The sequence below is a fragment of the Pectinophora gossypiella genome, chromosome 20 (genome assembly GCF_024362695.1).
Source record: "Pectinophora gossypiella chromosome 20, ilPecGoss1.1, whole genome shotgun sequence".
Classification (NCBI taxonomy): Eukaryota; Metazoa; Arthropoda; class Insecta; order Lepidoptera; family Gelechiidae; genus Pectinophora; species Pectinophora gossypiella.
The window spans coordinates 10954855-10980094 of record NC_065423.1 but is presented as its reverse complement, the minus strand read 5'-3'; the positions used below and the strand labels follow the sequence as shown (position 1 = coordinate 10980094).

General features: G+C 43.1%; 4 protein-coding genes across 6 annotated transcripts in view; 1 reads left to right on the top strand and 3 right to left on the bottom strand.

The window, feature by feature from the left end:
- The first annotated feature begins 457 nt into the window (after positions 1–457).
- LOC126376295 (transport and Golgi organization protein 2) lies at positions 458–11061 on the top strand. 2 transcript variants are annotated; one of them, XM_050023617.1, is made up of 7 exons: positions 458–602; positions 1306–1452; positions 8128–8241; positions 8892–9012; positions 9683–9898; positions 10248–10349; positions 10906–11059. In XM_050023617.1, the coding sequence occupies exons 2-7, from the start codon at positions 1311–1313 to the stop codon at positions 11027–11029; spliced, it is 819 nt and encodes a 272-aa protein (XP_049879574.1). In that variant the 5' UTR covers positions 458–602; positions 1306–1310; the 3' UTR covers positions 11030–11059. The 2 variants fall into 2 exon arrangements, with proteins under 2 accessions (XP_049879574.1, XP_049879573.1); XM_050023616.1 differs by lacking the exon at positions 458–602 and adding an exon at positions 662–916 and having other exon boundaries at positions 10906–11061.
- A 17-nt stretch (positions 11062–11078) lies between these two features.
- Positions 11079–12486, bottom strand: LOC126376260 (serine--tRNA synthetase-like protein Slimp). The gene has a single exon (XM_050023559.1). The coding sequence runs from the start codon at positions 12484–12486 to the stop codon at positions 11134–11136; it is 1353 nt and encodes a 450-aa protein (XP_049879516.1). The 3' UTR covers positions 11079–11133.
- Positions 12476–13077, bottom strand: LOC126376322 (zinc finger protein 593 homolog). The gene is made up of 2 exons (XM_050023650.1): positions 12906–13077; positions 12476–12816 (listed from the first exon to the last, which is right to left on the bottom strand). The coding sequence occupies exons 1-2, from the start codon at positions 13021–13023 to the stop codon at positions 12476–12478; spliced, it is 459 nt and encodes a 152-aa protein (XP_049879607.1). The 5' UTR covers positions 13024–13077.
- A 314-nt stretch (positions 13078–13391) lies between these two features.
- LOC126376188 (clathrin heavy chain) overlaps positions 13392–25240 on the bottom strand; it is a 47748-nt gene continuing 35899 nt past the window's right edge. For both annotated transcript variants that reach the window (XM_050023411.1, XM_050023410.1), the window contains exons 22-30: positions 24044–24201; positions 23232–23399; positions 22416–22565; positions 21499–21741; positions 20777–20891; positions 19391–19557; positions 18427–18513; positions 16998–17124; positions 13392–16228 (exon numbers count right to left, since the gene is read on the bottom strand). In XM_050023411.1, coding sequence (XP_049879368.1) covers positions 16128–16228; positions 16998–17124; positions 18427–18513; positions 19391–19557; positions 20777–20891; positions 21499–21741; positions 22416–22565; positions 23232–23399; positions 24044–24201 — 1316 coding nt within the window. In that variant the 3' untranslated portion in view covers positions 13392–16127. The remainder of the gene's footprint in view (positions 16229–16997; positions 17125–18426; positions 18514–19390; positions 19558–20776; positions 20892–21498; positions 21742–22415; positions 22566–23231; positions 23400–24043; positions 24202–25240) is intronic.

Sequence of the window (25240 nt, the reverse complement as noted above, 5' to 3'; positions counted from 1 at the left end):
TCTTTATTTTGATCAGAATAATAATGGGTGGAAGATGTAATTGTGTTTGGGTGTAATAACAAGGGTCATCATTTATACCGAAAACAAAGGTAAAATATGCTTATGTCTGTTATCCATGAAATTACAAGGTTAAACAAAGAAATATCAGTACAATGCCATCTATACTGTTTTTGAGGAACGTAGCCTGGAAAGTCCCTGATCGCCTAAAACAATGAAGAAATTAATGAGGATTTTTTTTTAATTTCTTCGTTGTTTTTGTTTCCCCAAAACTTCCCGAACAAGTTACTTTTCTCCCAAAACTTGCGAAAATACCACCTATGTGGCAACCCTGTTTTTTTTTAAAGATTTTTGGCCTAATAACAATGTTTTGAGCCATCCATCACACTTAATAGCTGTGGTGGTGTGTAACCCACAGAAACCATAGAAAAATGATACGAGTTTTGCGTGAGAACTTATATTACCACTTTTGACGTTTAACAAAATCAGCTGATTTTCTAATGATGAATTTCACCCGCGAAGATCCAAATGCGTCTTTTCAATAGAACCATTTTAAAAAGCGTAGGCGTAGTGGATTATCTTGAATTACTATAATTGCAAAGCGGGTGAGTAAACCAACTATTTTGTTTGGTAAATTCACAATATTTTTTCGTTTAACCTCTTCAATAACATGAGTTTTTTTTTGTTATTCATATTGAATTGGCTATTGTTTGCGTCTCGTCACAATTACGCTCTGTTTGCGCGGTAAATGCAGCTATTTACACTGGTGTTATCTGCGAGTTCGAAATCTATTTATCTGATAAGAACACAAACAGGTCTTACGACTTTTGTACTTTGAGGTGCGTTTAAATGTCTAAACATTTATTTGGTTTGAGTTTGATTAGAACGCGTGAACTAACGCCGATTGTTAACACATTGAGTAAGTAGTCGACATATTTTATTTACCTCTATAGATCTTGTAAAGATTTTTATTTCTCTAAATATTTAGGCCTAATTAACAAAATGTTATCTGTATTATTGTTCCGCCCAATCATTACATTACATTGTGCTTGGTCATGCTTGGACTGTCCAAATACAGACTCTATCAAGTATATATAAAAAAATGCACAGTTTATTTATCTACTTAATTATTTTTAAATATATAAACTTTTTGTATTATTTAAAAAAGAACCCTACAACTAAAAGCACTTTTTGTACTTCAGTCAAACCAATATTTTAATATTCTATTCCATCTTTCTGTATTCTAAAAATCAAAAGATTAAACATTACATTATTTTCAATATTTTTTTAAACTATCTTTTTTTTCAGGAAAAATGTGCATTTTATTCTTACACAATGGCAGTAAAGACCTAGACAGTGATTACCGTCTAGTGCTAGTGTCGAACAGGGATGAGTTGTATGACCGTCCGTCGAAAGACATGGCTCCATGGAATGAGGATCCAGGTGTTATTGGTGGTATATGATAACATTGTTTTTATCCAATTTTTTATCGAGGCTTGAGCCACTCTTAGTGGTTATGCCAGCCACCACTGCTTTTTACCTCTCTAAATCTGCAATCAGTATCTTCTTCTTTTTTCTATTTACTATGAGCAGATTTGTTATAAGTGTCACAGAGTTTAATGATAATCAAATCGTCACTTTACAAAGGCTTTTAGTTCATATTATCTGGTTGACCAATCCTTTGCCTAAGGGATAGGTACACGAAAGCACCTATGAGGCTAACATGATCACTCAACTCCGCCACGGTGGTCAGTTTTAACTCGGTAAAACGAGTTAAGGCTGGCTAAAGTGCCGGTCCCAAGCCCGGGTAAAGGAGGAGGGCACGGGAGCGCATTGCCATTATCCTTGTGACAATGACAATGTGACCCCACCCATATCCCACTACCCCTCCCACCTCCCATCCTCTTACATCCTTTCCGCTATTCCTGGAGGAGTAAACCTCGACCCCAAAAATCCCCAACCCAAGGTGTCATCCGTACCGTGCCGAGGGGTGCGTGGCTGAGGGGGTGCTCAGTCTCAAACGGAGGGGCTCCGATACCAGGCGACCTCGGAGTCATCGTCAGTCGCCTTACCTCTGCAAGCGGGGCTCTGCAGGGGTGGACCTTCCCTTCCCTAGCTTCTCGTGGGAACTATATGGAGTTCGAAAATTTGCTGAGTAGTTTTACCCAGATTTTAACCGGAGAAGTGTCCATGGACCCTTCTTCGGATGTGATCCCCGGGCCATCTGAGGCCAAGGATCACACAGCTACCCGGGAACCCTCTGGGAACCCGGAGAGCGACATGGTGGACCTGCCCATGGAATCGGTGGAGGATTCGTCCAAAACCGACACACGGACAGACCAGGGCTCAACGGGGCCCAAACCCCCCCCTAAAAAACACAGATCAGGGGCAGAAAAGCGGAGGTATGCCTTGTGGCTCAAGCTTGGGCTACCGAAGGCAGAGGCCGCTAAAAGGTGTGTTCGTCCGCTCGCTGAATTCCCGGAGTTCAGGCAGAAAGCCTCAACTGGGGGGGAGACCCCAGGGTCTCAGCAGCGGACGGACAAGAGGCCCCGATCAACCGAGACCTCCCCGCTGGATCAACCGCAACGGAAGGCAGCGAGAGGTCAAGACGAGGGCACCAAGCCTGCTCCGGCGTATGCTGAGGTCGCTGGGTCCTACAAAGTTGGTGTAATCAACAATGCAGGGCCCATGACTGAGGCTCAGTTGGGGCAGGTTCAGGTGGCCATCGCTGATAGGATACCACACGTGGAGAGTGAGGATGTGGTCAGGCCGGTGTTTGCTGGCTGCTCTGCCAGGCAGGGATGGCTATGCCTGACCTGTCAGGATAGGGCGACCAAGGATTGGCTGGAGAATGTCGTTGGCTCAATCGTGCCTTGGGAGGGAGCATCACTGAGTGTGGTGGGAGAGGATGCCCTTCCCAAGCCAATCATTATAACCGGTTGGGTCAACGACGCCAGGACTGAGTCGAAGGTCTTGTGCGGAAGGTTGGCCGTCCAAAATAAGGGGATGGGCTGTGACCGCTGGAGGCTCCTCAATTGCAAGGCGGAAAATGGCGGGCGCACTCTGTGCTTTGCCATCGATGCCAGCGCATTGAGGAAGCTTCAGCTACGCGGTTATAAGCTAAACCTGAATTTGACAACGGTCACCTTCCGCGCCAAGATCCCGAAGACTGGGATGGTTCAGGATGACGGGTTGGCAATGCCGGAAAGCGCGGGCGACAAAGAGGGCGGAATACTGTCCTCCACGTCCACTGCGCGGGTAGCCACTCCTCCTGAGCCATCCGAGTCGGACGGAGCCGTGGGGAGTATGGTACAAGTCGCCCCCACCGTAGTTAAGGAGCCAAGTCCACCGGCTCCATCAACCTCAACGGGTTCCGTATCCTGGCTGCGCCCCGCACAGACGGTGCAGGCCATAACCCGTGGAGGCAGTAGAGGTGGGGTCGCACAGCGACACCCACAACGCGGTGCCTCGAGTGCCAGATCCAGGGGTGGACGAGGTGGTGCCCCTAGGGCTCGTGGCATTCGAGGTCGAGGAGCTGGTGCCGCGACCAGAGGAAGGCCTGCACAACTGCCCTCCCTGGCAAGCGAGCACAGTAGCAGGAAGGCTGCTCGCAACCCGTTTAATTCCTTCCCCAACCTCCCCCCCCCCCGACCCTAAGAACACTTTTAATCTTCCCGACCCATCCTTTCCCTTTCGGACCCTTCACCCCTCCTATTCCTTCTCACCCTATATATACTTATATAATAAGATATATATTATACAATATATATATATATATATATATATATATATATATATATACATATATATTTTTAAAAAAACCATTCCCAAATATAATATGTTCAAAGTCATTCAAGTAAACCTTCACCACTCAAAGGCGGCTACCGCCGCCCTAAACCAGCACCTGCAACAGGTGGGTATGGACATGGCTTTGATCCAAGAACCGTGGATCAACAAGAACACGGTCATGGGGCTCAATACCTCAGGTAAGTTACTATATAATGTTGGAGGCGTAAGGCCTAGAGCTTGCATAGTCTTCAAGAAAAATGTTAATTTCTTACCTATACCTTATCTGTGCACAGATGATTTAGTAGCTGCCTACGTCGCTCTCCCAAGACTAAATGGAGCCAGGCTGGTTGTCTGCTCGGCTTACCTACCAGGAGAGACGCCAAACCCATCGATGCAGCTGGCTGCCCTCGTAGAGTATTGCGAAGACCAGAAGGTACCACTCCTCATTGGGTGTGACAGTAACGCGCACCATACTGGGTGGGGGAGTACCAATACCAATCCACGAGGTGAGGAACTATTCTCATTTATTATGTCCAATAACCTTGAAATAATAAATTCGGGCTGTGTTCCTACTTTTGTAACAAGGGCCCGACAAGAGGTACTGGACATTACACTTTGTTCAGAAAGGTTCGCCAACCATATAAAGGGATGGCACGTATCGGATGAGGCATCGCTTTCTGACCACAGGTATGTAAGGTTTGATATCACTTTAACCTTGGAGAAAACAGCAGAAGCGTACCGCGACCCGAAGACAACAGACTGGGAAGGCTTCAGAGCCTCCCTACGGCAGGAGCTGAGCAGGCCTTATGGGCAGATCAGATCCCCGGAGCAGATCGAGTCAGCGGTGGGGACAGTAAGGGAAGGACTCCTAAGGGCCTACCAGGACAACTGCCCTCTAAAAACAACGTCCACGAACAGGAAAGTACCATGGTGGAACAAAAAACTAAGTGGCCTACGATCAGAAGCCAGGGTTCTTTTTAATAGGGCCAAGAGTAACAAGGACTGGGACTCTTACGCAAAGGCCCTAACTGGCTTCAACAAAGAACTGAGGAGGGTAAAGAGGAGATCTTGGAGAAAATTCTGCGAGGAAATAAAAGGTACCCCTCACATAGCAAGACTCCACAAAATAGTATCCAAAGCCCCTCCATCCCATCTAGGTTTCTTGAGAAAACCCGATGGGATCTTTACCGGGTCCGCGGAAGAAACACTCAAACTACTAGCGCAGGTACACTTCCCCGGGTCCTCCCCGACAAACCATCTAGGATGCACTCCAGGGACTAGGCCCCCCAAAGCCAGGAGACCACGCACTGAGGACTGGAGGAGAGCATCGTTGGTAATTAGACCTCAGCAGGTAGAGTGGGCGATCGACAGCTTCAAGCCCTACAAATCCAGCGGGGTCGATGATATTTTCCCTGCTCTACTGCAGCAAGGTAAGAACATCATCTTGGGAACTGTGGTCAAAATCTTCAGAGCGAGTCTTGCCTGGGGATATCTGCCCAGCCTATGGCGACAGGTAAAGGTGATCTACATTCCCAAAGGAGGGGATAAGGACCCATCACAACCAAAGTCATATAGACCAATAAGTCTTACCTCCTTCTTACTGAAGACAATGGAAAAGGTAATTAATATACATATTAGGGACACATTCATAAAACTAAATCCCCTACATGTAAGGCAACATGCATACCAAAAAGGTAAATCAACCGAGTCGGCACTTATGGAACTGACTGATCGTCTGGAAAAGGCAATCGAGGACAAGGAAATTGCCCTATGTGCCTTTCTGGATATTGAGGGCGCTTTTGATAACACCTCTACAGAGGTCATGATCCGGAGCATGGAAGCCCGCAACATTGACAGTACAACGGTAAACTGGGTAGAGTCAATGTTGACAACAAGGATAGTAAGAACGAAGCTCATGGACACAACCCTCGACCTGAAGGTTGCTCAGGGCTGCCCCCAGGGCGGAGTCCTGTCACCCTTACTTTGGTCCTTGGTAGTTGATAGTCTACTTAGCGAGCTAAGTTCCGCGAAATATCATACTCAAGGGTACGCGGATGACTTGGTGGTTACTGTAGTAGGTAAGTGCCCTTACACAATCTCAAGTCTCATGCAATCAGCATTCAAAAGAATTGAACGGTGGTGCTTAGAGTTCAAACTATCAGTTAACGCGAGCAAAACCGTAGTCGTTCCTTTCACAAACATGAGAAAGCTCGACAAACTCAGACCTCCTTACCTTTTCGGAAAACAAGTAGGCTTCTCTAGCGAGGTTAAATATTTGGGATTGACCTTCGATCAAAGGCTTACATGGTCACAACACATAGGTAGTATCACAAGAAAAGCCAAATCTGCAATAGGCACCTGCAGGCGCCTAGCTGGTTCAAGATGGGGCCTTAAACCTAAGGCCATGCTTTGGCTCTACACTGCTGTGGTGAGGCCTATGCTCGCGTACGGCTGTGCAGCATGGTTCAAAAAGGCATCTATTGGAACCTACATTTCGGACCTAACCAGCGTCCAAAGAATGGCTTGTATGATAATAACGGGAGCTATGTCGTCCACACCAACCTTAGCAATGGAGGCGGCACTAAACCTGCCTCCACTCCATCTCTACATAATCGGGGAAGCTAGAATAGCTATGCTCCGAGCTAAGGAAAGGGGTAAGACGACATGGGGATCAACTGTCATGAGAAAGCTCAAAGAGGACCTTATGACTGACCCGGTCATGGCGATGCCCTCAGACGTCATGGTCGGGACTCATAACTTTGTGAGGTACTTCAAGGTGGTAATACCAGAGAGAGAGGAGTGGTCTGGAACTGTACCCTCGCCCTTTCCCAGTGCTGATCGGGTGTGGTTTACCGACGGCTCTAAGCGAGACGGGCTCTCAGGGGCGGGTGTATACGGAGGGTGCCCCAAGCGAAGGAGGGTGACCAGCATGGGGGCGCACGCCACAGTTTTTCAGGCCGAGATGTATGCCATCATTGATTGTGTGCACCAAAATTTGGGGAACACAAACAGTAACATTCTCATACTGTCGGACAGCCAGGCTGCCCTTAAGGCGGTGGCGGCGTCTGAAGTAGACTCATTACTCACTCTAGAGTGTATTGATAGTCTGAACAAGTTGGGGGCCTCAAACTCGGTAACACTAGGCTGGGTCCCAGGGCACTCTAACATTAAGGGCAATGAAATTGCTGACGAACTCGCAAGAGAGGGATCGGGCACAAGTTTAACCGGACCCGAACCCTTCTGCGGGATCTCGAAAAGCACCTCTAGATATCATCTGGGGGTGCGACTAGGAAATGAATCCAAGAAATTTTGGTACAACTCAGTTGGCCTAAATCATTCAAAGCAGCTGATTAGACCTTTTTCTAAGAAATTATCATCAAAAATCCTTACTCTCACTAGGGGGCAGGTTAGGTTGTTGATACGGGCCCTCACGGGGCATTGTAGACTCAATAAGCACCTACACAGAATGGAGCTGACCGAGTCTCCTCTATGCAGATTCTGCTTAGGGGAAGATGAGACGCCACTACATCTGCTATGCAGCTGCGAGGCTCTCATACATAGTAGAAGCCGTACACTTGGGGGCCACATAATGGACCCCCAGGAAGTCATGGAGCTTTCTCCCAAAAAGACGTTGGATCTATTCGAACGGATCGGTCTAGAGGAGGATATTTAAATGTAGGGACTTAGGGTCACAATAGATCTGTCAAGGTCGCAGTGACCCCGCGGGCTGCATTCGGTCCGGCCCTCACAACTTTCAAATAATAATAATAACATGATCACTCAGGGTGTTCAGGGCCAGGTAAAAAATTAGAATAAAAAAAAAACACTTTACAAAAAATCAATATTACAACACTACACCCCATGCCGTTCAGGGATTATTTTCATTCTGCCGTTTCCAATCACTTGCTTAATATAAGCCTTCTTCAATGGGCAATATGGGTATGCTGGCAATGTGCCGATTGTCTTCGGACCGATATCTAACGATCTCCTTGGTCCAGTGGTTGAGCGTTGGGCTCACGATCCGGCGGTCCCGGGTTCAATTCCCGGTGGGGACATATTACAAAAATTACTTTGCGGTCCCTAGTTTGGTTAGGACATTACTGGCTGATCAACAGATTTTCCGAAAGTAAGATGATCCGTGCTTCGGAAGGCACGTTAAGCTGGTGTTCCCGGTTACTACTTACTGATGTAAATAAGTAGTCGTTACCATGAGGCACGTCAGGGGCCTTTGGCGGCTCAATAGTGACCCTGACACCAGGGGTGATGAGGTTGGTACTCCACCTCACAACCCACACGATAGAAGATTATACCTAGATTGTACCTCTAATGCCTTACACGCAGGGAGGGACTTAGAGGCTGGATGCGACGGAGGCACGTGGTTAGCGCTGTCACCACTCAGACATAAGATTGGAGTGCTGCTCAACCTGCCCAACATAACACGCCCTAATGCGAAAAGTTAGTAACAACTTCAAAAAATATTATCCAAGGATGCAGTATACAGGGATGTTAGTGACGTCGTAACGAATACTTTGACGGATGATTCAGGCCATGATTCTGAGTTGATATCAAGTGGAATTTTCCGTCGCAAAAGTATGGAACGGAAAATAATTTAAAAAAGGTCTAAAATTTTCATGATTTCTCCGACAGGAAATTCCACTTGATATCGTCTCAGAATCATGGTCTGAATTATCCCCTTCAGTATTCGTTACAGTGTCACTAACACCCATACCTACTTGTATGGCTACTGTATGTACTTGTATAGGGTGTAAGTGACATCGTAACGAATACTGAGAGGGATGATTATTCTGAGTTAATATCAAGTGGAATTTTTCATCGCAAAAGTATAGAATTGAAAATAATTTAAAAAAACTAAAAAAGTAACATGAATTTTGCGACGGAAAATTCCACTTGATATTAACTCAGAATCATGGTCTGAATCATCCCCCTGAGTATTCGTTACGATGTTACTAACACCCTGTATACATGTTAGTATTCTGATTACCCCGGTGGGAAATAGACGTGAGTTTTATGTATGTTCAGAAAAATATTGTGTAAATGAACATTCTCTGTTAATTAGGCAAGTCATACTGTTGCCTCTTTTTCAGCTAGGGGTCGGTTAGTGGCAGATTTCGTGAAATCCGATGCTCCAACAGATGAATACGTCGATTCTATGAAGGGTTACGCATCAGAATGCAATCACTTTGTCTTCATCGCTATCGAGTTGGCGTAAGTATGGCTGCAGCACCTCACAGCGCCTATAGATAGCACTAATCCTAAGCGAGATTGTATTGAGTGATAGAGTGAGAAACAGTGTGATAATAGAGAGATGTGGCGTAAAAGACGATATAGACCACATATAGACTGTGATTGAGAAGGGAATGATAAATACCTATAAAGCGAGGTGGCTGGCAGAGGAAGACCTACATTGACCAAATTGGAAATGTCCTTAGAAAATGTTCAGTACGATCTACTCTGAACCGACGTGCGTGTATGAAGCGATTGATGAATGTGGAGGAAGCATGAGAAGTGTCAGGATCGAAGCAAATGGAATTCCATAGAGCTCACCCCGGTGGGAACAGGCGTGACTTTATTTATCTATGTATGTAAATGTAAGCGAGGTTATGTTATGTTAGGCTTGCCCGGTTTTTGTTAGGATTTTTCTTAGGGTGGCGATACCTACGACGGGCCGGGCGAGGGCCCGCGCGGGCACAGGCGAGCGGAGAGCGAACTGCGTGTAATTAACAGATAAATTTTTTCATCAGCTGTAAAAACAGTATGTTTGGCTGTTCAAATATCATGTCCGGCTCTTAGGACAAAATGCCCCAACAGATGCCTTATGTAGCGCAGAGTCCGGCCTTTGTATTATAGAGCCTGCCAATCCTAATTGTAATTTCAGTTGTCCTACGATAAAAACGTATTGCAACGCGACAGATAAGTTGTCTTCCTGGGAGGAAGCGTCTCTCGGGTTCTCCAACAGTTATCCAGAAACACCCCTGAAGAAGGCAGACGCTGGGAAGATGAAATTGAAGGATATATGTACAAGGCTCAACAAAGTCAGCGATAAGGAACAACTTACACATGAGTTGATAGAGTTCCTTAAGTCAAAAGAAAGGTATGTAATATGTATTAAGCTTCTTATTTACGCGAGTTCGATGACCGATCTCATCAACCCTGGTGGCAGGGATATTTTAGCCGTCAAAGGTCCCTGATATGCTTCTAGTAGGCGGGAGCAAAGACTTCACGTGCCTTCCGGAACATGGAATCGTCCGTTTTTCAGACTATCAGGCGATATGGAGACAGTCTCTCAAACTGAGTTTCCAAGCTCAAATCGGTTCAGGCGGAGTGTTCCTATAATGTTAGGGTTGAACCGCATCTGCTATCTGGGTGCTTAAGTGCAGAAAAATCACACTGCACAAAACAATTAGGAAATGCATTTTAAAATTATTATTTCTTTGTTGTAGGCACCTCCCTGACCCTCAGCTAAAGGCTAATAAGCCTGACGGCGTGTACGAGAAGTTTAGCTCAATATATGTCAGCCTACCAGAGTTGAGATATGGAACAAGGTATTTGTGTACATAAATATTAAATTAAACGAACTATAGTAGAAGAAGTTTTGAAAACATTGACATACGACGACTCTCAATTGGGATTCGAGACACATCCATCGCATAATGAAATAAGTACCCACACCTCACTGAGCTTTCTGTTAGATCAACGTGATAAGTGGTAAGTTGTATTGCCGTCTATAATGGTCGAGCCAACTGAGAAATTCAAAATGATAACGGTTACTGAAAAGTACCCGGCATTAAGTGACAGATGAATCGGGAATCTGCTTCTGGCGCCGAACATCGATTTCTTAGCCGGTACCGATGAAGTGTCAAAAGCACTGATTACGTTCGTTCAATCGGCTTGCCGAACTTCATATGACGTCACGAATCGGGGATCGCCTTCTTGGCTGCTTTACTCCAAACTTGAATCGGCTTTGTGTTACCTGTGTTAGGGGAGATTTTAATGTATAGAAAATATGTTGTGAATTTTCAGTCTTGCATTTCAAACATCTTGAAACCTAATTATATAATCTATCTAAATTATTCCAAGTTCTGCTTATTTTATTTACAGAACCCACACAGTAATTCTAGTCACAAAGTCTGGATGCGTGGATGTCGTTGAAATTACGCTGCAGCCGCCTATAGATTTGGACAACCCCAAATGGAAACGCACTGAAATGCAGTTTACGTTGTAAATATATAAGTAAATTAAAATGTTATTGTTTCACTCTTAATAAAATATAGTTTTCTAAAAAAAACATTTATTTTTATTAAATATCTGTTATATCCTAGGATATTATTAATTAAGAGCCCAATTTTCCACCTTAAACACATCAGGAAGGGAAAAATCGTGATCTTGCTCCAAAACGCAACCCAAAAACTTGGGTACATTAAGAATTGTTCCAGAAATTACATGAGGGAATTTGCTTTGCTTATCTTCAACGTATGTGAACTGTAACCGTTTGCTTATAAAGTCTCCACTCATTGAAACATTCGCGACTTCAACATAATCGTTTAAAGACGTCGAAAACATCTCCACAGCAAGTCTTAGTGACTCCCACATTTGTAGTTTATCAGCAGCCACAATACTCAAGCGGAAATGATAACCAAACTGACCATATGCAACTTTCATAATGTCAATTAGTTCCTCCAGCATCTTGTCCAGGTCGTCAGCAGTTTTTGTAGCTCCAAAAACCTGTACCACAGAAGATTGGCTGACATGAAACAGGCTGTCTTCATCAGATGGTGATGGTATATACTGACGCCCCATTGAAAAGCACTTCAAAGGAAACACTTTAGGATACAAAATGTTTTTAGCGAAGTAAGCTAAATACGAACAAAGTGATCCTCCCCCAGTCAAGTGTAAGCGGTTGTCCACACTGACTTTGGAGTCTTCATTATGATGTAAAATAAATGTTGCATCAGGACTAGTATGATCTCCACCACAACCTTCCACTATTAAGCTCTTCACAAAGTCTGGATTAGAATGCTGGATAAAATCTCGTTTTTTCAGCAAACCACTGAAGTAAAATTTTGCTCCAAGTTCAAATACAGCTGCATCACCTTTGAGATAATAATTCTCATTCTTTTTAAAGTGAAGTAGGTTACGGTCTTTACCAATTTTCAAATGATCTTTTTTGTTACTCGGTGGATTTAGATGAGTGTATAAAACTTTGTCTTTTTCAGGTGTAAGAGAGTGCAAAGTATTTGGTAATTTCAATATTTCTACGATAGCTGCTTCTTCGGCTGACCACAATGGAACCTTGAGTTTTCTAATGTTGTCTTTGACAAGACTGATTTGTAGTTTGAATTTCTTAGTTGCATCACCATCTGGATCTGTCTTAACAAGCTTCCCTATTTCCTTGGATATTTCTGCTTTCTTCTTTTCCAATTCAGCTTTACGGTTCTTCAAGTCTTCATATACAGTCCACAGGTTTTCTATTTTACTCAGATTGACGTCAGATTTTCTTCTGGCTAATTGTTCCTGAATGACATCTCTTTGTTGAATTCGTTCAGAAAAATCAATGTACGGAGTTACATAAGTAAAGGTTTCGGTAGCTTTAGCACCGTTTATGAAGAGAGAGGAGCCTCTTGCTGAAGTTTTGCAGCCACACACCTTAGTAATAATGCCAAAGGGAAGTTTACGTAGCATCTTCGTCAACTTTCTTTTTCTTGTTTGGACTCACTTCGTCTATAATGGCATCGCCGTCTTGGTCTGTGATGTCAGTCTTGGTGTTCTGTGTGACGATCTTCCTCTTGGTTGGAGCTTTGAAGTTGCCGTGACCCGCGGCTCTCTCGGACTCTTCTATGGAGTAAGGTTCTAACTCTAAAGCCTTCAACCTTCGCTTGTGAACTTTCGTCCTAAAATGTTCCTGTAGTGAGCGATCGTCGATGAAGTATCGCGCGCAATGGAGGCAGTAATGTTGCGCCGCACCAGGTAAGTCCAAGTCTACGCTCTGGTTTAGCAATTTCTCAGCTTTTTCTGGAAAAACGTAAAGAAAATCTTCACTATTACACACGAAAATAACCTCAAACCATGTGGCAAAACCCAAACCACGGATGTTTACGTACCTTCCTGTAAGTCTTCGTCAATCTCATCAAGATCCTTCTTCCTGTTTCGCACTCTCCACCGTCTTTTCAGATGAGTGTCACCATTGTGATATTTTTTACGTTTGTATCCGCCAGGCATAATAAAAGCGAAAAATTGAACGAAAAAGATCAACACGCGCAGCGACAGCTGACAGACAAATGTCAAAATCTTTTTTTTTTTGTATTCCTGAACGAAGAGTTAAGATTTTCGCCCATACAGCCATGTCTGTCTTTAGACAAGTGAAAAGACGATGTATCTTAACAGCCATGGCGGATTGCAAAAGTTAAATTACCGTTATTTTTGCCACAAACAAATATTTTTTATGATGTTTGGAGCTATTGCTTTGATTTGCTATTAATTTTATATGCATGATCAATACTTCGTGGTCATTCTATTTCTTATACTAGTCCACGGAATTATGGATTCGAGAAGACTTCATTCGCGCATGTTATAAAATAAAAGACAAGTTCGATTTCTTTTATTTATTCATTTAATATAATCTTACTATAATAAAATTCAGTGAAACAGTATCATACATGAATAAATACAATACTAATAGAACAATGAACTTTTTGCTTTAAGTTAATATTCTTGTTTGTTATCAAAGAAAAAAATAACAATCTAATTTTAATTATTGTTTATAAATTGTTAATGATAGGAATGATTTGAATGAATCGATCGATTCGCGGCTCGCGACTGGTTACGGAGTCGTAACGCGGTGTAGAGTCGACGCGACGTATTTATATATAATAAGTGGCGCAGCGGTGCCGTTGATGAGGCGCGAGTAAATTAATCTCTATAAATAATGAAACTGGATGTACGAGGCCCCGCCGCGCATGACTTACATTATCTAGTGAAGGCATCAATCAAGGTGAGAAACGCAACAGAAGCAACATCTTGCCCGCCGAGCGCTGTGACATGATACAAGGTAATTGCATTGTTTAGAACTGGCTAGTCGGGAAATTAAGTGTTAGCACTCGAGCCCGGCTCCTGGTCGCACGCTCAAACATTACTCAAAAATAATAACATCGTACCACTAATTCTGCCTAAACTAAACCTAGACGTACTAAAAAATATTTATTTATCATCATTAATATAATAATTATAACACTCAAATTATCCAGTGTAGATTTGAATTAACTGGCTCATGTCGATGTCGTCTATGAAAGCATTATATACATATAACAATATAGTCAACTTTTCAAATACGGCATTTTGATGGTTTTTGTACATTAAAGTATTGATATCTCATGCGGGATTTAAATATAATTTATTGCACTAGTATATAACTGAACATCGATATAAGGCCTGGTGGTTTTTACTTATGTTTAATTTTCATAATAACATTAATAATACAAAACCTAGACCACCATTGAGTAAAACCAAAAAAATATATAAAAAAAAAATGGGACGACAGGTGTGGTATACCTATAACAGCTAGTGGTGAGAGTGACTACAAACTTGCCATTTGGTCACAGCTGTTTCCCACAAACCAATACACAAATTATAATGTGATTTGAATAATAACTTTAATCTACTGTTAATAGGTACACGAAGAACGCCGGTGCACAGTGTAGCGCGAACATCTACGTTATGCACGCGGCTTTACATACGTATCGATTCCAATGCGTGTAGCATCGCAGTATACACGCCGCCTAACCAACAGACTACGACAAGCAAAGGGGTTCAGTCTATTGTTCAAGACTTCAAGACGATCGAACTGTATTGAAAATAAAACCTTACCGAGGATATAGAAACACAGTAGCCTGAACCCTTTGGCGCGAAGCTAATCAACTCTCATAACTTTCTCTTTAAAAATAAAGCACTTTGTAATGATGAGAGCTACATTTACAATTCAAATATATTATTTTTGTACAGGCCAACGTGTCGGCCCAAGCTGACTTTAGTCTCTGTGGATTCCCGATGGCTTCAGTATTCACAAAGGAAAGGGTATTAGGCCTTGGATGTGAAATGATGGTGAGTGTAACTTAAACTATTTATAAGACAACTGCAGTAATGAACTGTCGAGGTCGTTAATCCACAGAGTCGGTTCGTCGCGACCTCGAACTTGCGCGCTTGCGTCACATAGTCAACAAGTTGGACGTGGGATGTAAGTAGATGCAGTCATACGTATTGTATGAGACTACCCATCGCCACGCCACAAGCTTCAAACTATTCGTATTCATAAAATTTACAAGTGCTTTTAATTTGTATCGAATTCTAGCATTTGACAAACAAATCATAGATTCTAAATCTATGTCGACTCCAATCTGTGTGTCGCTCTTTTACGCCAAATAGCTTTTGACCGTAGCCTGTATATACTTAGTAAGAATTCGACTCGAAACTTCCAAACGTCGACATTTTATATCCAGTCAGAAGGCGTTAGCGACTGAATTTTTACACAATTTAAGTCACATCTGCGTTTATAGGAATAAGTTAAGATTAATATTAAATAACATTTAAGGTGTTAAGTCGACTAAACTGATTACGGATTCGAAATTTAATACCAAGTGTATATAGGCTGGTCGTTTTATACCCCGTTAAAAATAGCTTGATTGTATTATAACAAAAGGACAGATATCATACAGCCTAGTCTGAAAGGAGATATCAGGAAATACATACTGAGGTTCTAAAAGTCACATTGAATTAATCTTAAAAAGCAATATTGCTATTTGATATTTGTCGATATTGCGCACTTACTTTTTTATACGCGCCAATCCCAAATGCTTTTTTTAGATGAATTTCTTATAGCCTTTTTAGACCCCCTGTTCTGATTGTCATTCTAATTACACGTGAGTTCACGGCTATATCCCCAATTGGGGTAGTCAGAACAGTATCGTATGAACTAAGTATTGGCGTTTCATCGAGCTTTGTCATGCCAGCGTATTAGGCAGTGAGCCGTACAAGTTTGTAATGGTCGATAGCTACCCATGTTTTGTAACATAGATCGGACACAAAATTAACCTACTTTTAGTTACACAGCTCCGTCCTTCACTAACAATATGTGTGAGAAAGAGATGGCAAGTTTTAGTGCTGTCAAAATAGGTTGACGGCCGAATCGACACAATACCAATGTAATCAAGCTATTTTCATTGAGGTATGGATGTCCTCCGCCGGGTATGGTGACGCAAGGGAGCAGGGGCCTAGAAGCGCGCGTGGTACCCCCAGGCCGCGGGCGCGGCGGCCGGGGCGCAGGCGGAGCCCTACATGCCGTAGCCGTGGTAGGGCGCGGGCGACGGCGCCTGCGCCGCGTACGCGTACGGGGACGCCGCGGGCGGCACGCCGGGGTACGCCATGGACGGACCTGCGGGGGCGACACAAAATTACGTAAGTGCGTGACATTTCTCTTCTATTTCTCTTTTGTTAGTGATTTTGCATTTCCTGTGACACAACCATGTTAACAGCCTCAATGGTTTGGTTAGAGCATTGGGCTCACGATCTGGAGATCCGGGTTCGGTTCCCGATGACAACATTGTCGAAATCACTTTCCGTCGGGAATTTTCGGCCTCATAATTGGAACTAATTTCAATTCTTTACTTTTGCTATGGAAAATCGCACTTGATATTAACTCGGAACATTAAACGATGATTCATCATCCCGCTCAGTATTCGTTACGGTGTCACTAACACCGCTGTTTATTTTATTTTTCTGTTTGTTGTGCTTGTCATTACCAAGATGTTAGTGACATCGTACCTAATACTGAGGGGGATGATTCAGATCATGATTCTGAGTTAATATCAAGAGGGACAGGAATTTCCTGTCGCAAAATTCATGTTTTTTTTAAATTATATTCGATTCTATGCGATGGAAAATTCCATTTGATATTCTCTCTCTCTATTTAAGAGCTGCGCTCTTGTCGGTGGAGTAATCGCCATTCCTCTCTTCTTCCCGCCAAATCCTTCACCTCCTGATCCTGCACCTTCTCTTTTGTTTCATAAATGTTGTCCTAGGTCTACCCCTTCCTCTCTCCCAAATTTTTCCTTTTATAATGATATTAACTCGGAATAATGAGCTAAATCACCCCTCTAAACGATATCACTAACACCCTGTATGTTGATAGTGAGCGTACGTACCGGCGGTGAGCATGAGCTGCGGCTCCATCATCATGGCGGGCTTGGCCTCGTGCTCGGCGCTCTCCGTGCTGCGCTTGGCGTCCGCCTCCTCCAGCTTCTCCACCTTCGTCGTCAGCTCGCGCACCGTCTGCGATACAGGTATGTTGCTTATACATTGTTTTAAGTTTATGCGGTTATCATTTTTTTTTACTTATTTATTGAGGATATCCAACAGCTTATTAATTAACTAAGAATAATTACAGTAAGTACAATGTTTGTTCGCCAATCACAGGATACCACAAATAAAACAAATTGTAGAACTTGATGAGAACAGCAACAAAACTAACGATACAATGCTAGGCTTAAAGTATATATTATAAAAAAAAAACCACATTATAAAAAAAACTGGAAATGTTACAAAAAGATTGTTTATAAGCTTAAACCTATATATTATAAACTATTGTCATTATAAGCAGGCACAGACTAAAATTGGTTTACGTGACCACAAATAAATATAAAAATAAAAGATTATTTAAAAATAAATGATTATTTTAATAATTTTAACGTAGTAACGTAATATCATAATTAAAGCACGTAATAACGGGTTCTTACCGCGTTTAAATGGGGATATGAGACTCCCGATATTTCGACACTGTTACAAGTGCCATGATCACGGGATGACTGATGCGATTGGAGTGGAGTAGGTAGATCCATAATTTTCTACGGGAAGACATATCTGTCTACCCTCTTTCTTTGCCGCTTGTTTATGTTTTTGATATCGGAATGTTCGGAACCATCTGAACTCGCACCAAACTCATATTCCCATTTAAACGCGGTAAGAACCCGTTGCTCTTTTAATTCCGTTTTATTTATTCACGTGATATTGTAGATTTGCCGCACATGGCATTATTACCTACATAGACGGAGTCGAATATTGTGGACGTTTATGGGTAGTTCTTGGAACACCAGGGGGGGGTTAAAATGGCCTCATCGAAGCAATTATAAAGTGCGCAATGCAAACAAATGTCAAATCACAATATTGCTTTCTTAGATGAATTGCTTCGACGTGGCCATTTTAACCCCCCGGAATTCAATGAGAGGCTCTCCAAGATACGTTAATTAGATAGCGCTGTGAAGATTTTCCTTCGTTTAACCTCTCAATTTCAATGCATCTTTTATTTGAAATTTGATTTTGAATTTGAATTACGCCCAGGCACAATTACATCTTCCCTCATTGTTATTCTGATCAAAATAAAGAGAAGCATTGTAAGTAGCAACATAATTCTATACATAATCTGATCTAAATATATGCTTCAGCGTGTCTTTATTTAGTAAGTTACAATTTCATAATTCATCTTGAACCTTAGTACCCAATTGCTTTGATGTGGGCTTTTTAACCACCAAATATTTTGTGTTTTTCTTTGTATTTTCCGTATAATTTATATGTTACCTGAATGAGGAAAGGCATGGCGAAGTCCATGATGTTGTGCCTCCACGCCAGCTCGATCACCACGTCGGGTTTCAGCAGGTCGTAACACTGCAACATTCATTATCATGTTAGGGAATAGGGAAATACTATCAAGTTCTTATTTATTTATTTAGAAAAAATGTTCTTTGTTGCTTCTACGCTGTTCTGGGAGCAAATAAAGAACATAGAAAACGTTCAGCTGCTTGTCTTCCCGGGCATGTCGTAAAAACCGACAGAGGGATTGTGTCCTCTAACATGATGGACTAATGTTATGGGCGATAGGCTGATCCCTTATCACCATAAGGTTCATCATATCCAGCTTACGACATCGTATCAACAGTGGCTGCAAGTTATCTTTGATTACTTGTGGCTCTGCCCACCCCATTAGGGATTACGGGCGTGAGTTTATGTATGTATTAGAAAAATTGTTTATTTATTTAGAAAAAAAAACAGTTTTACTACTGCACTAACGGAAAATCCAATGCGTACAGTAAACAGCGAGATGGAACATCTTGAGAGATAATATTAGATAGAGAATGACTTTTGACGTAGTTAGATTGTAATAAAACTTCTATAGGACTGTAATCTTCATGTTGGATTTTTGTACAGAGAAGTAATTTTTGTACGATGAGTTTGTCCAAAACTAACAAATCACAAACATGTGTAACTATAGTTATAAATGGGTGAATATCAAAATGTGCCAAGTTTGGTGGCGAACTGTCATATATTTTTTTCGTAAAAAATTGGGTTCCTTTTGGATCCTTTTTCATGTCGGAACCGAGGATCCTTTTGGATCTTTTTCATGTCGGAACCCAATTTTTCACGAAAAAATAATATGAAATTTCGCCACCAAACTTGAAATTTTGACATTCACCCAAATAATAACTTGTTTTGCCTGCGTTAGTCTAGAATGTTCTACATTATTCTCGATTGTTCCAGTTGGTACCTGGTAGAGGCACGCGGAGAAGCACTCGAAGTTGTCCCGCTCGAGGAACCAGTTGAGCAGCTCCTCGGCCACCTCGGGCTGGCGCGACTCTGACGCGTACTCCATAGCGTCGGCGTACAACGCGTCCTTCTTGCATAGCTCCACGCTCTGCTTCCATCTGTTGTTGCCTGCACAACAAGTGAGAAAGAAAATCGATTATTTTAGTCCTTGGTATATACTTCATCATCATCAGCCCATTAACGTCCCCATTGCTGGGGCACGGGCCTTCCCTATGGATGGATAAGGGAGATCGGGCCTTAAAGGGAGATCGGGCCTTAAACCATCACGCGGGCCCAGTGCGGATTGATGGTTATTAACGACTGCTAATGCAGCCGGGACCAACGGCTTAACGTGCCTTCCGAAGCACGGAGGAGCTCGAGATGGATTTTTTTTTTGTGGTCACCCATCCTATGACCGGCCTTTGCGAAAGTTGCTTAACTTCAACATTCGCAGAATCGGGGGCCATTTATTATATAGTTTAGTTGTATAGTTGCTTATACAGGGTGTTAGTGACATCGTAACGAAAACTTTGAAGGATGATTGGGACCGTGAGATTTTCTGTCAGACAGGAATATTCCACTTGATATCAACTCGGAATCACGGTCTGAATCATCCCTCTCAGTATTATTCGTTACGGTGTCACTAACACCCTGTATAAGCAACTAAACAACTAAACTATACAGGGTGTTAGTGACATCGTAACGAAAATTTTGAAGGATGATTCAGACCATGAAATTTTGTCAGACAGGACATATTCCACTTGATATTAACTCGGAATCATGGTCTGAATCACCCCCCTCAGTATTCGTTACGGTGTCACTAACACGCTGCAGAACGGTAACTCTCCCCCCGCACCAATTCGTAACGGGAACCGACCTCACCTCCTCCGGGTCTTACTTTAGTTTTAAATGACCGCTAAGGAGTAAGGAGCGCGGTCGGACTGTTGTCTCGCTTCCACTTACGCGTTAGGCGGTACAGTCATGAGCAATATCATGTACCCACTGTACCCTGTCGCACTATCGAACTTGACATTTAATGAGACTTGCGGTTTAATTTGTCAGAAAAGTTATTGTGACATGGTTTCAAAGTATTTACATATTAGTAATGGGTGAATTTCAAAATTTCAAGTTTGGTGGCGAAATTTCATATTATTTTTTCGTGAAAAATTGGGTTCCGACATGAAAAAGATCCAAAAGGATCCTCGGTTCCGACATGAAAAAGGAATTTTTCAATTCCCAATTTCCCCAATTTTTCACGAAAAAATTATATGACAGTCGCCACCAAACTTGACACATTTTGAGATTCACCCTACTCGTGACAGTACAAGGTAATGGTGATTACACGTACCCTTGTAGAGGTATGCGGCGATTCTTCTGAACTCTGTGAGCTCGTGTTTCTCCAACTGTTGCGCCAGCGCAATCGTGTCGAAGTTGTCGAAAGCGTCTATCGATGTCCGCAGACCCTGGAAAATATACACATAGTTATGCACCTTTAGAAAACTTTCAGGGATGATTCAGACCATGATTCTGAGTAGTCATCAAGTGGAATTTTCCGTCGCAAAATTCAGAATCAGAATCATGGTAACGACCGCCGTGGTCCAGTGGTTGAGCGTTGGGCTCACGGAGGTCCTGGGTTCGATTCCCGGTGGGGACATATCACAAAAATTACTTTGTGGTCACTAGTTTGGTTAGGACACTACAGGCATTCACCCGAGTGTCCGAAAGTAAGATGATCCGTGCTTCGGAAGGCACGTTAAGCCGTTGGTCCCGGTTAGTACTTACTGATGTAAGTAAGTAGTCGATACATGAGCCATGTCAGGAGCCTTTGGCGGCTCAATAGTAATCCTGACACCAGGGTTGATGAGGTTGGTACTCCGCCTCACAACCCACACGATAGAAGAAGAATCATGGTCTGAATCATCCCCCTCAGTATTCGTTACGATGTCACTAGCGCCCTGTAGTTAGAATTTGTTTAGTGCTGAGACGCTTGAGCGGCTCCGGAATCCTTAAAAATCATGATGATGATGTATGTAGATTTGCAATAAAATAAACCTTATGGTGATAACTAACCTGGTAATCTTCCTCGTCAATAAGCAGCGAGTTGAGCGCCTCATTGACAGCTTTGTTGTTGAGCGACTGCACGGAGCGCAGGTAGGCCTTGACCAGCTGCAGGTGGCCCGCCTTGGTGAAGAAGGCCACGGCCCGCGTGTGGTCCATGCGCGGCGCCAGCACCAGCAGCAGGTCGTTCAGCAGCAGCGGCTTGTAGTCCAGGTAGAACTGGATGGCTTTGTAGTACAGCTCCATGTTCGCCACCTGGGACGACGGGTACAGGCTGGCGTTAGTGTTGCCATCAACAGTTGAAATAAAAAAAAGATCGTATCGATAGTTATAGTGACTAACTATTGACAGTTCCAATAGTGCTTGTGAAATAGTCACAAGGAATAGGTCACAAGAACTATCGATATACTATTGACATAGATAGGCAATAGTCGGAAGCAATACTATTCTAGTGACTATGCATCTAATTTTATTTTAAAATATATCTGTCATTTTCTTATCCGCCGAAAAGGAAAGGGACGGATATTGACAAACATGCAACTTATGGAATACACGTCAGTTTTAAGCACAAATCAAAACAACCCTATATTTTTTTTACATTGGCCAATAACCCGACAGAATTAAGTTGACAGCACACGTCAAACGGATTAAATACCAGAGAAATACCTTTTTGGTTCGCCCGGGGTATTAATTCATTTACTCATTCTTCCTAAAATTAACAGCTGTCAATCACCCGTCCCTTTTCTTTTCGGCAGATAAGAATCACAGTTTTAACTTAAAGTAAAATTAGGAGGTGCCTGCAGGAATCGGGGCCATTGCATGGCTATTGGTCAAAGCTCTCGATATAATTCGCGCGGTTGCCGTGCCGCGAGGGCTGGTGGCAGAACAGAGAAAAAACAAAAGCCGTCATTGTATACATAGTTTTGTACCTTTGTGATGATGTCCTTGAAGTGTCCCTCGCGCCAGGCCTCGGTGGGGTGCTGCATCATGGTGAGCGCCGCGTTGTCGTACTCCTCGTACTTGTCGTACAGGAACACCAGCTCCGACCACAGGTGCGCGTGCTCCGCCGCGCGGAGGACCTGCAGACACGTCACGTCAGGTTTATAACAATCGTCATCTCTCTAGCGTTACCGCGTGTCTCACAGAGCCCGCTTTAACCTGGAAGATTTGACAGGTCCAGTTTTTTACAGAAACGACTGCCTGTCTCACCTTCCAACCCGCGAAGGAAAAACCATCCCGATACAGGTTAGGTCACATATCTCCGAAACACATTTTCATGTTTTCCTTTGGTACCGGGCTACTAACTAGCCCATACTCCTCCACCAGCTTGTTGAGGAATAGCGTGGTGGAGTATGTTCCATATCCCCTCCCCCTCCGGTTGATCGAGGGGAGACTTGTGTCCAGCAGTGGGACGTATACGGGTGGTTCTTCGAACACCGAAAGTCAATATCAGTTAAACGCAAAAATATCCTAGAGTCTTTTGCCTGTTTGCAAATATCTAGTTCCAATAACTTATCTATGTCGCCAACCTACATAACTTCTAACTGGATATTTGTAAAAACCGAAATATTTTGGGATATTTTTGCGTTTACAGGAGATCATCGGGTGAGCGCCCGCAGCGCTCCCCATTTGACCAGCCAAGTAGTTGATGCCATTTGCGGCAAATCTACATTGTCACATGAAAAATGTAATGAGATTGAGTACCGGTGTTCGAAGATGCACCTATGGCTGTTTCTGCTACTCACCTTTGGTATGTTGACTCGTGACCAGAAGAGTTCCAGGTGTTCGCGCATCTTGCCGGGCTTGTACTTGGAGTAGAGGATGGCCAATTCGGTGAACATGCCCATATGTGCTCGCTCCAGCCCCAGCGCTGCTTCTAGTAGCGCGATCAGCTCTTCGAAGTGACCCCGGTCCTGGAAAACGTGTAAGTTATAAAGAAATGTTCTTTTTTTTGTGAGCCTGTCCTTTGTTTGGCTACATTGCAGGCTGAATCACCTGCTTGTCCGAAGTAAGATGATTCCGTGTTCCGGACTACACGCTATTTTTTTTTTACTTTTGATTTTTTTTTTATTTGAACCATAAATTATACATTTTTACACAGCATTCTCTCGCTAAACTGACACCAGTTTGCTGGCGAGTACGCTCTAGCAATTTGATTATACTATGTACATGTAAATACCATTTTATCTCTTGGTTACAACATATGTATCACACTTTACGATGACATTTATTTTTGTGCAGTGATGGGCTCTAGACCCCAGACTTGCCCGAAGGCATTGGCATTTGAAGTCTGGGGCCAAGTCAATAGAAGGGGCAGTGTCAATACACTGCAGCTGTAGTAGTGTACTTTCTCCGAAGGTTGTCTGGAAGAGATCGCTCTTAGTAATAAGGCCGCCTTTGCCCCATAAAATAAGTTTATCCTGTAAATGTTTTGTAAATTTGTGTGCAATAATTTGTACGTCCTTTCCGTATCTCAGGCCTATGGAGTCCCGGACTTTTGGAAGGCGTGAATGGGGCCGAAGCCAACACGTAGAGGCCCTTAGTTCATCAGTGTTACCTGGTAATAATTGATGAGGTCCTCGAGCTCGTCGGCGTGCACCACGATGTGCAGGCCGCACATCTGCGCGAGCCGGAACTCGCCGGCGTCGACGCACGCGAAGCACACCTCCTTCCACGTGCGCGTCGAGTTGGCCTTGCGGGCGCTATCCACCGCGCCTGCAGGGGGGCATAAAAACATTTATATATATGTGGGAATGGAAAGCCGCCTGGCTGGAGTCGCTCGCCGGGCCTCCCTGAACAGGGTCTCACCTGGCGGGCAGACTCGCCGGCGGCACCACTGAATTGACTTCGGGCATACGGAGAGGCGAGCCTCGCCGAGACGGCAACCACACGGGAATGGAAAGCTAAGATGCATGAAAAGGAACTTTTGGAGGGAGAAAATATGAAACAGAGAGAGACGGAAAGAGGAAGCGGAAGTGGATTGACTTTTTAATTTACATTGATTTACAAGATGGCGATATGTGAGGTTGTGTAGTGTTGGTGTTTTAATAGAGGAAGAAGTCCCTTCCTATATTTTTTTCTTTTATTTAAGATTTTAAGAGCTGTCTGGGGTTTTTTTGTATTGACAATATTTGTTACGTGTTATAATAAGAATAGTGCTTTATTAGTTATTACATTTAGTTGTTTGTTAAGTGTTTCCATTGTCATTTGAGTTTTGAAACATTGTTATATTGAAAAGTCTCACTCAATGTAATATTTTGTATTACCAATAAATGATTTAATAATTATGTTTTGCGTCTTTTTTGAACTGGATGCGATTCCAGTGTTGCATAATAGCACTATCCGCCTCCAGTCTTGCCGCTGCCTTCATCAGGGAGGCAATTCACCTATACAAGTGAAGCTATCCTTGCCTCGATATTCTATCCCCCGTGGTCTAGTGGTTAGAGCATTGGGCTCACGATCTAGAAGGTCCGGGTTCGATTCCTGATGGGGACACTGTCGAAAATTACTTTGTGAACGGTCTCACTAAACAAAGAACAACAACATTACTATGACAAAAAAGGCAGGCGTCAAAAAAGCGTTTTGTTGATTTACCTATTCCTTAATTACTCGTCGCAAATGATTTGTTAATGCACGCTTGCCTCTCACTTTGAGGTCGCAGGTTCGAATCCCTGTACAGGCCTAAACCAATGTATGTCCAATTTGTTTTCGAATTCATATTTGGATAATGATTATGCGGCGAAGTAAAACATCG

Coding starts and splice junctions, on each gene's coding strand:
- LOC126376260 (XM_050023559.1), bottom strand. CDS start 12,486: ATGCTACGTAAACTTCCCTTTGGCATTATTACTAAGGTGTGTGGCTGC.
- LOC126376295 (XM_050023616.1), top strand. CDS start 847: ATGTCTAAACATTTATTTGGTTTGAGTTTGATTAGAACGCGTGAACTA. Junction 8,242..8,891: donor AACACGCCCTAATGCGAAAA/GTTAGTAACAAC, acceptor CCTCTTTTTCAG/CTAGGGGTCGGTTAGTGGCA. Junction 9,013..9,682: donor TTCATCGCTATCGAGTTGGC/GTAAGTATGGCT, acceptor TTGTAATTTCAG/TTGTCCTACGATAAAAACGT.
- LOC126376322 (XM_050023650.1), bottom strand. CDS start 13,023: ATGCCTGGCGGATACAAACGTAAAAAATATCACAATGGTGACACTCAT. Junction 12,817..12,905: donor TGACGAAGACTTACAGGAAG/GTACGTAAACAT, acceptor ACGTTTTTCCAG/AAAAAGCTGAGAAATTGCTA.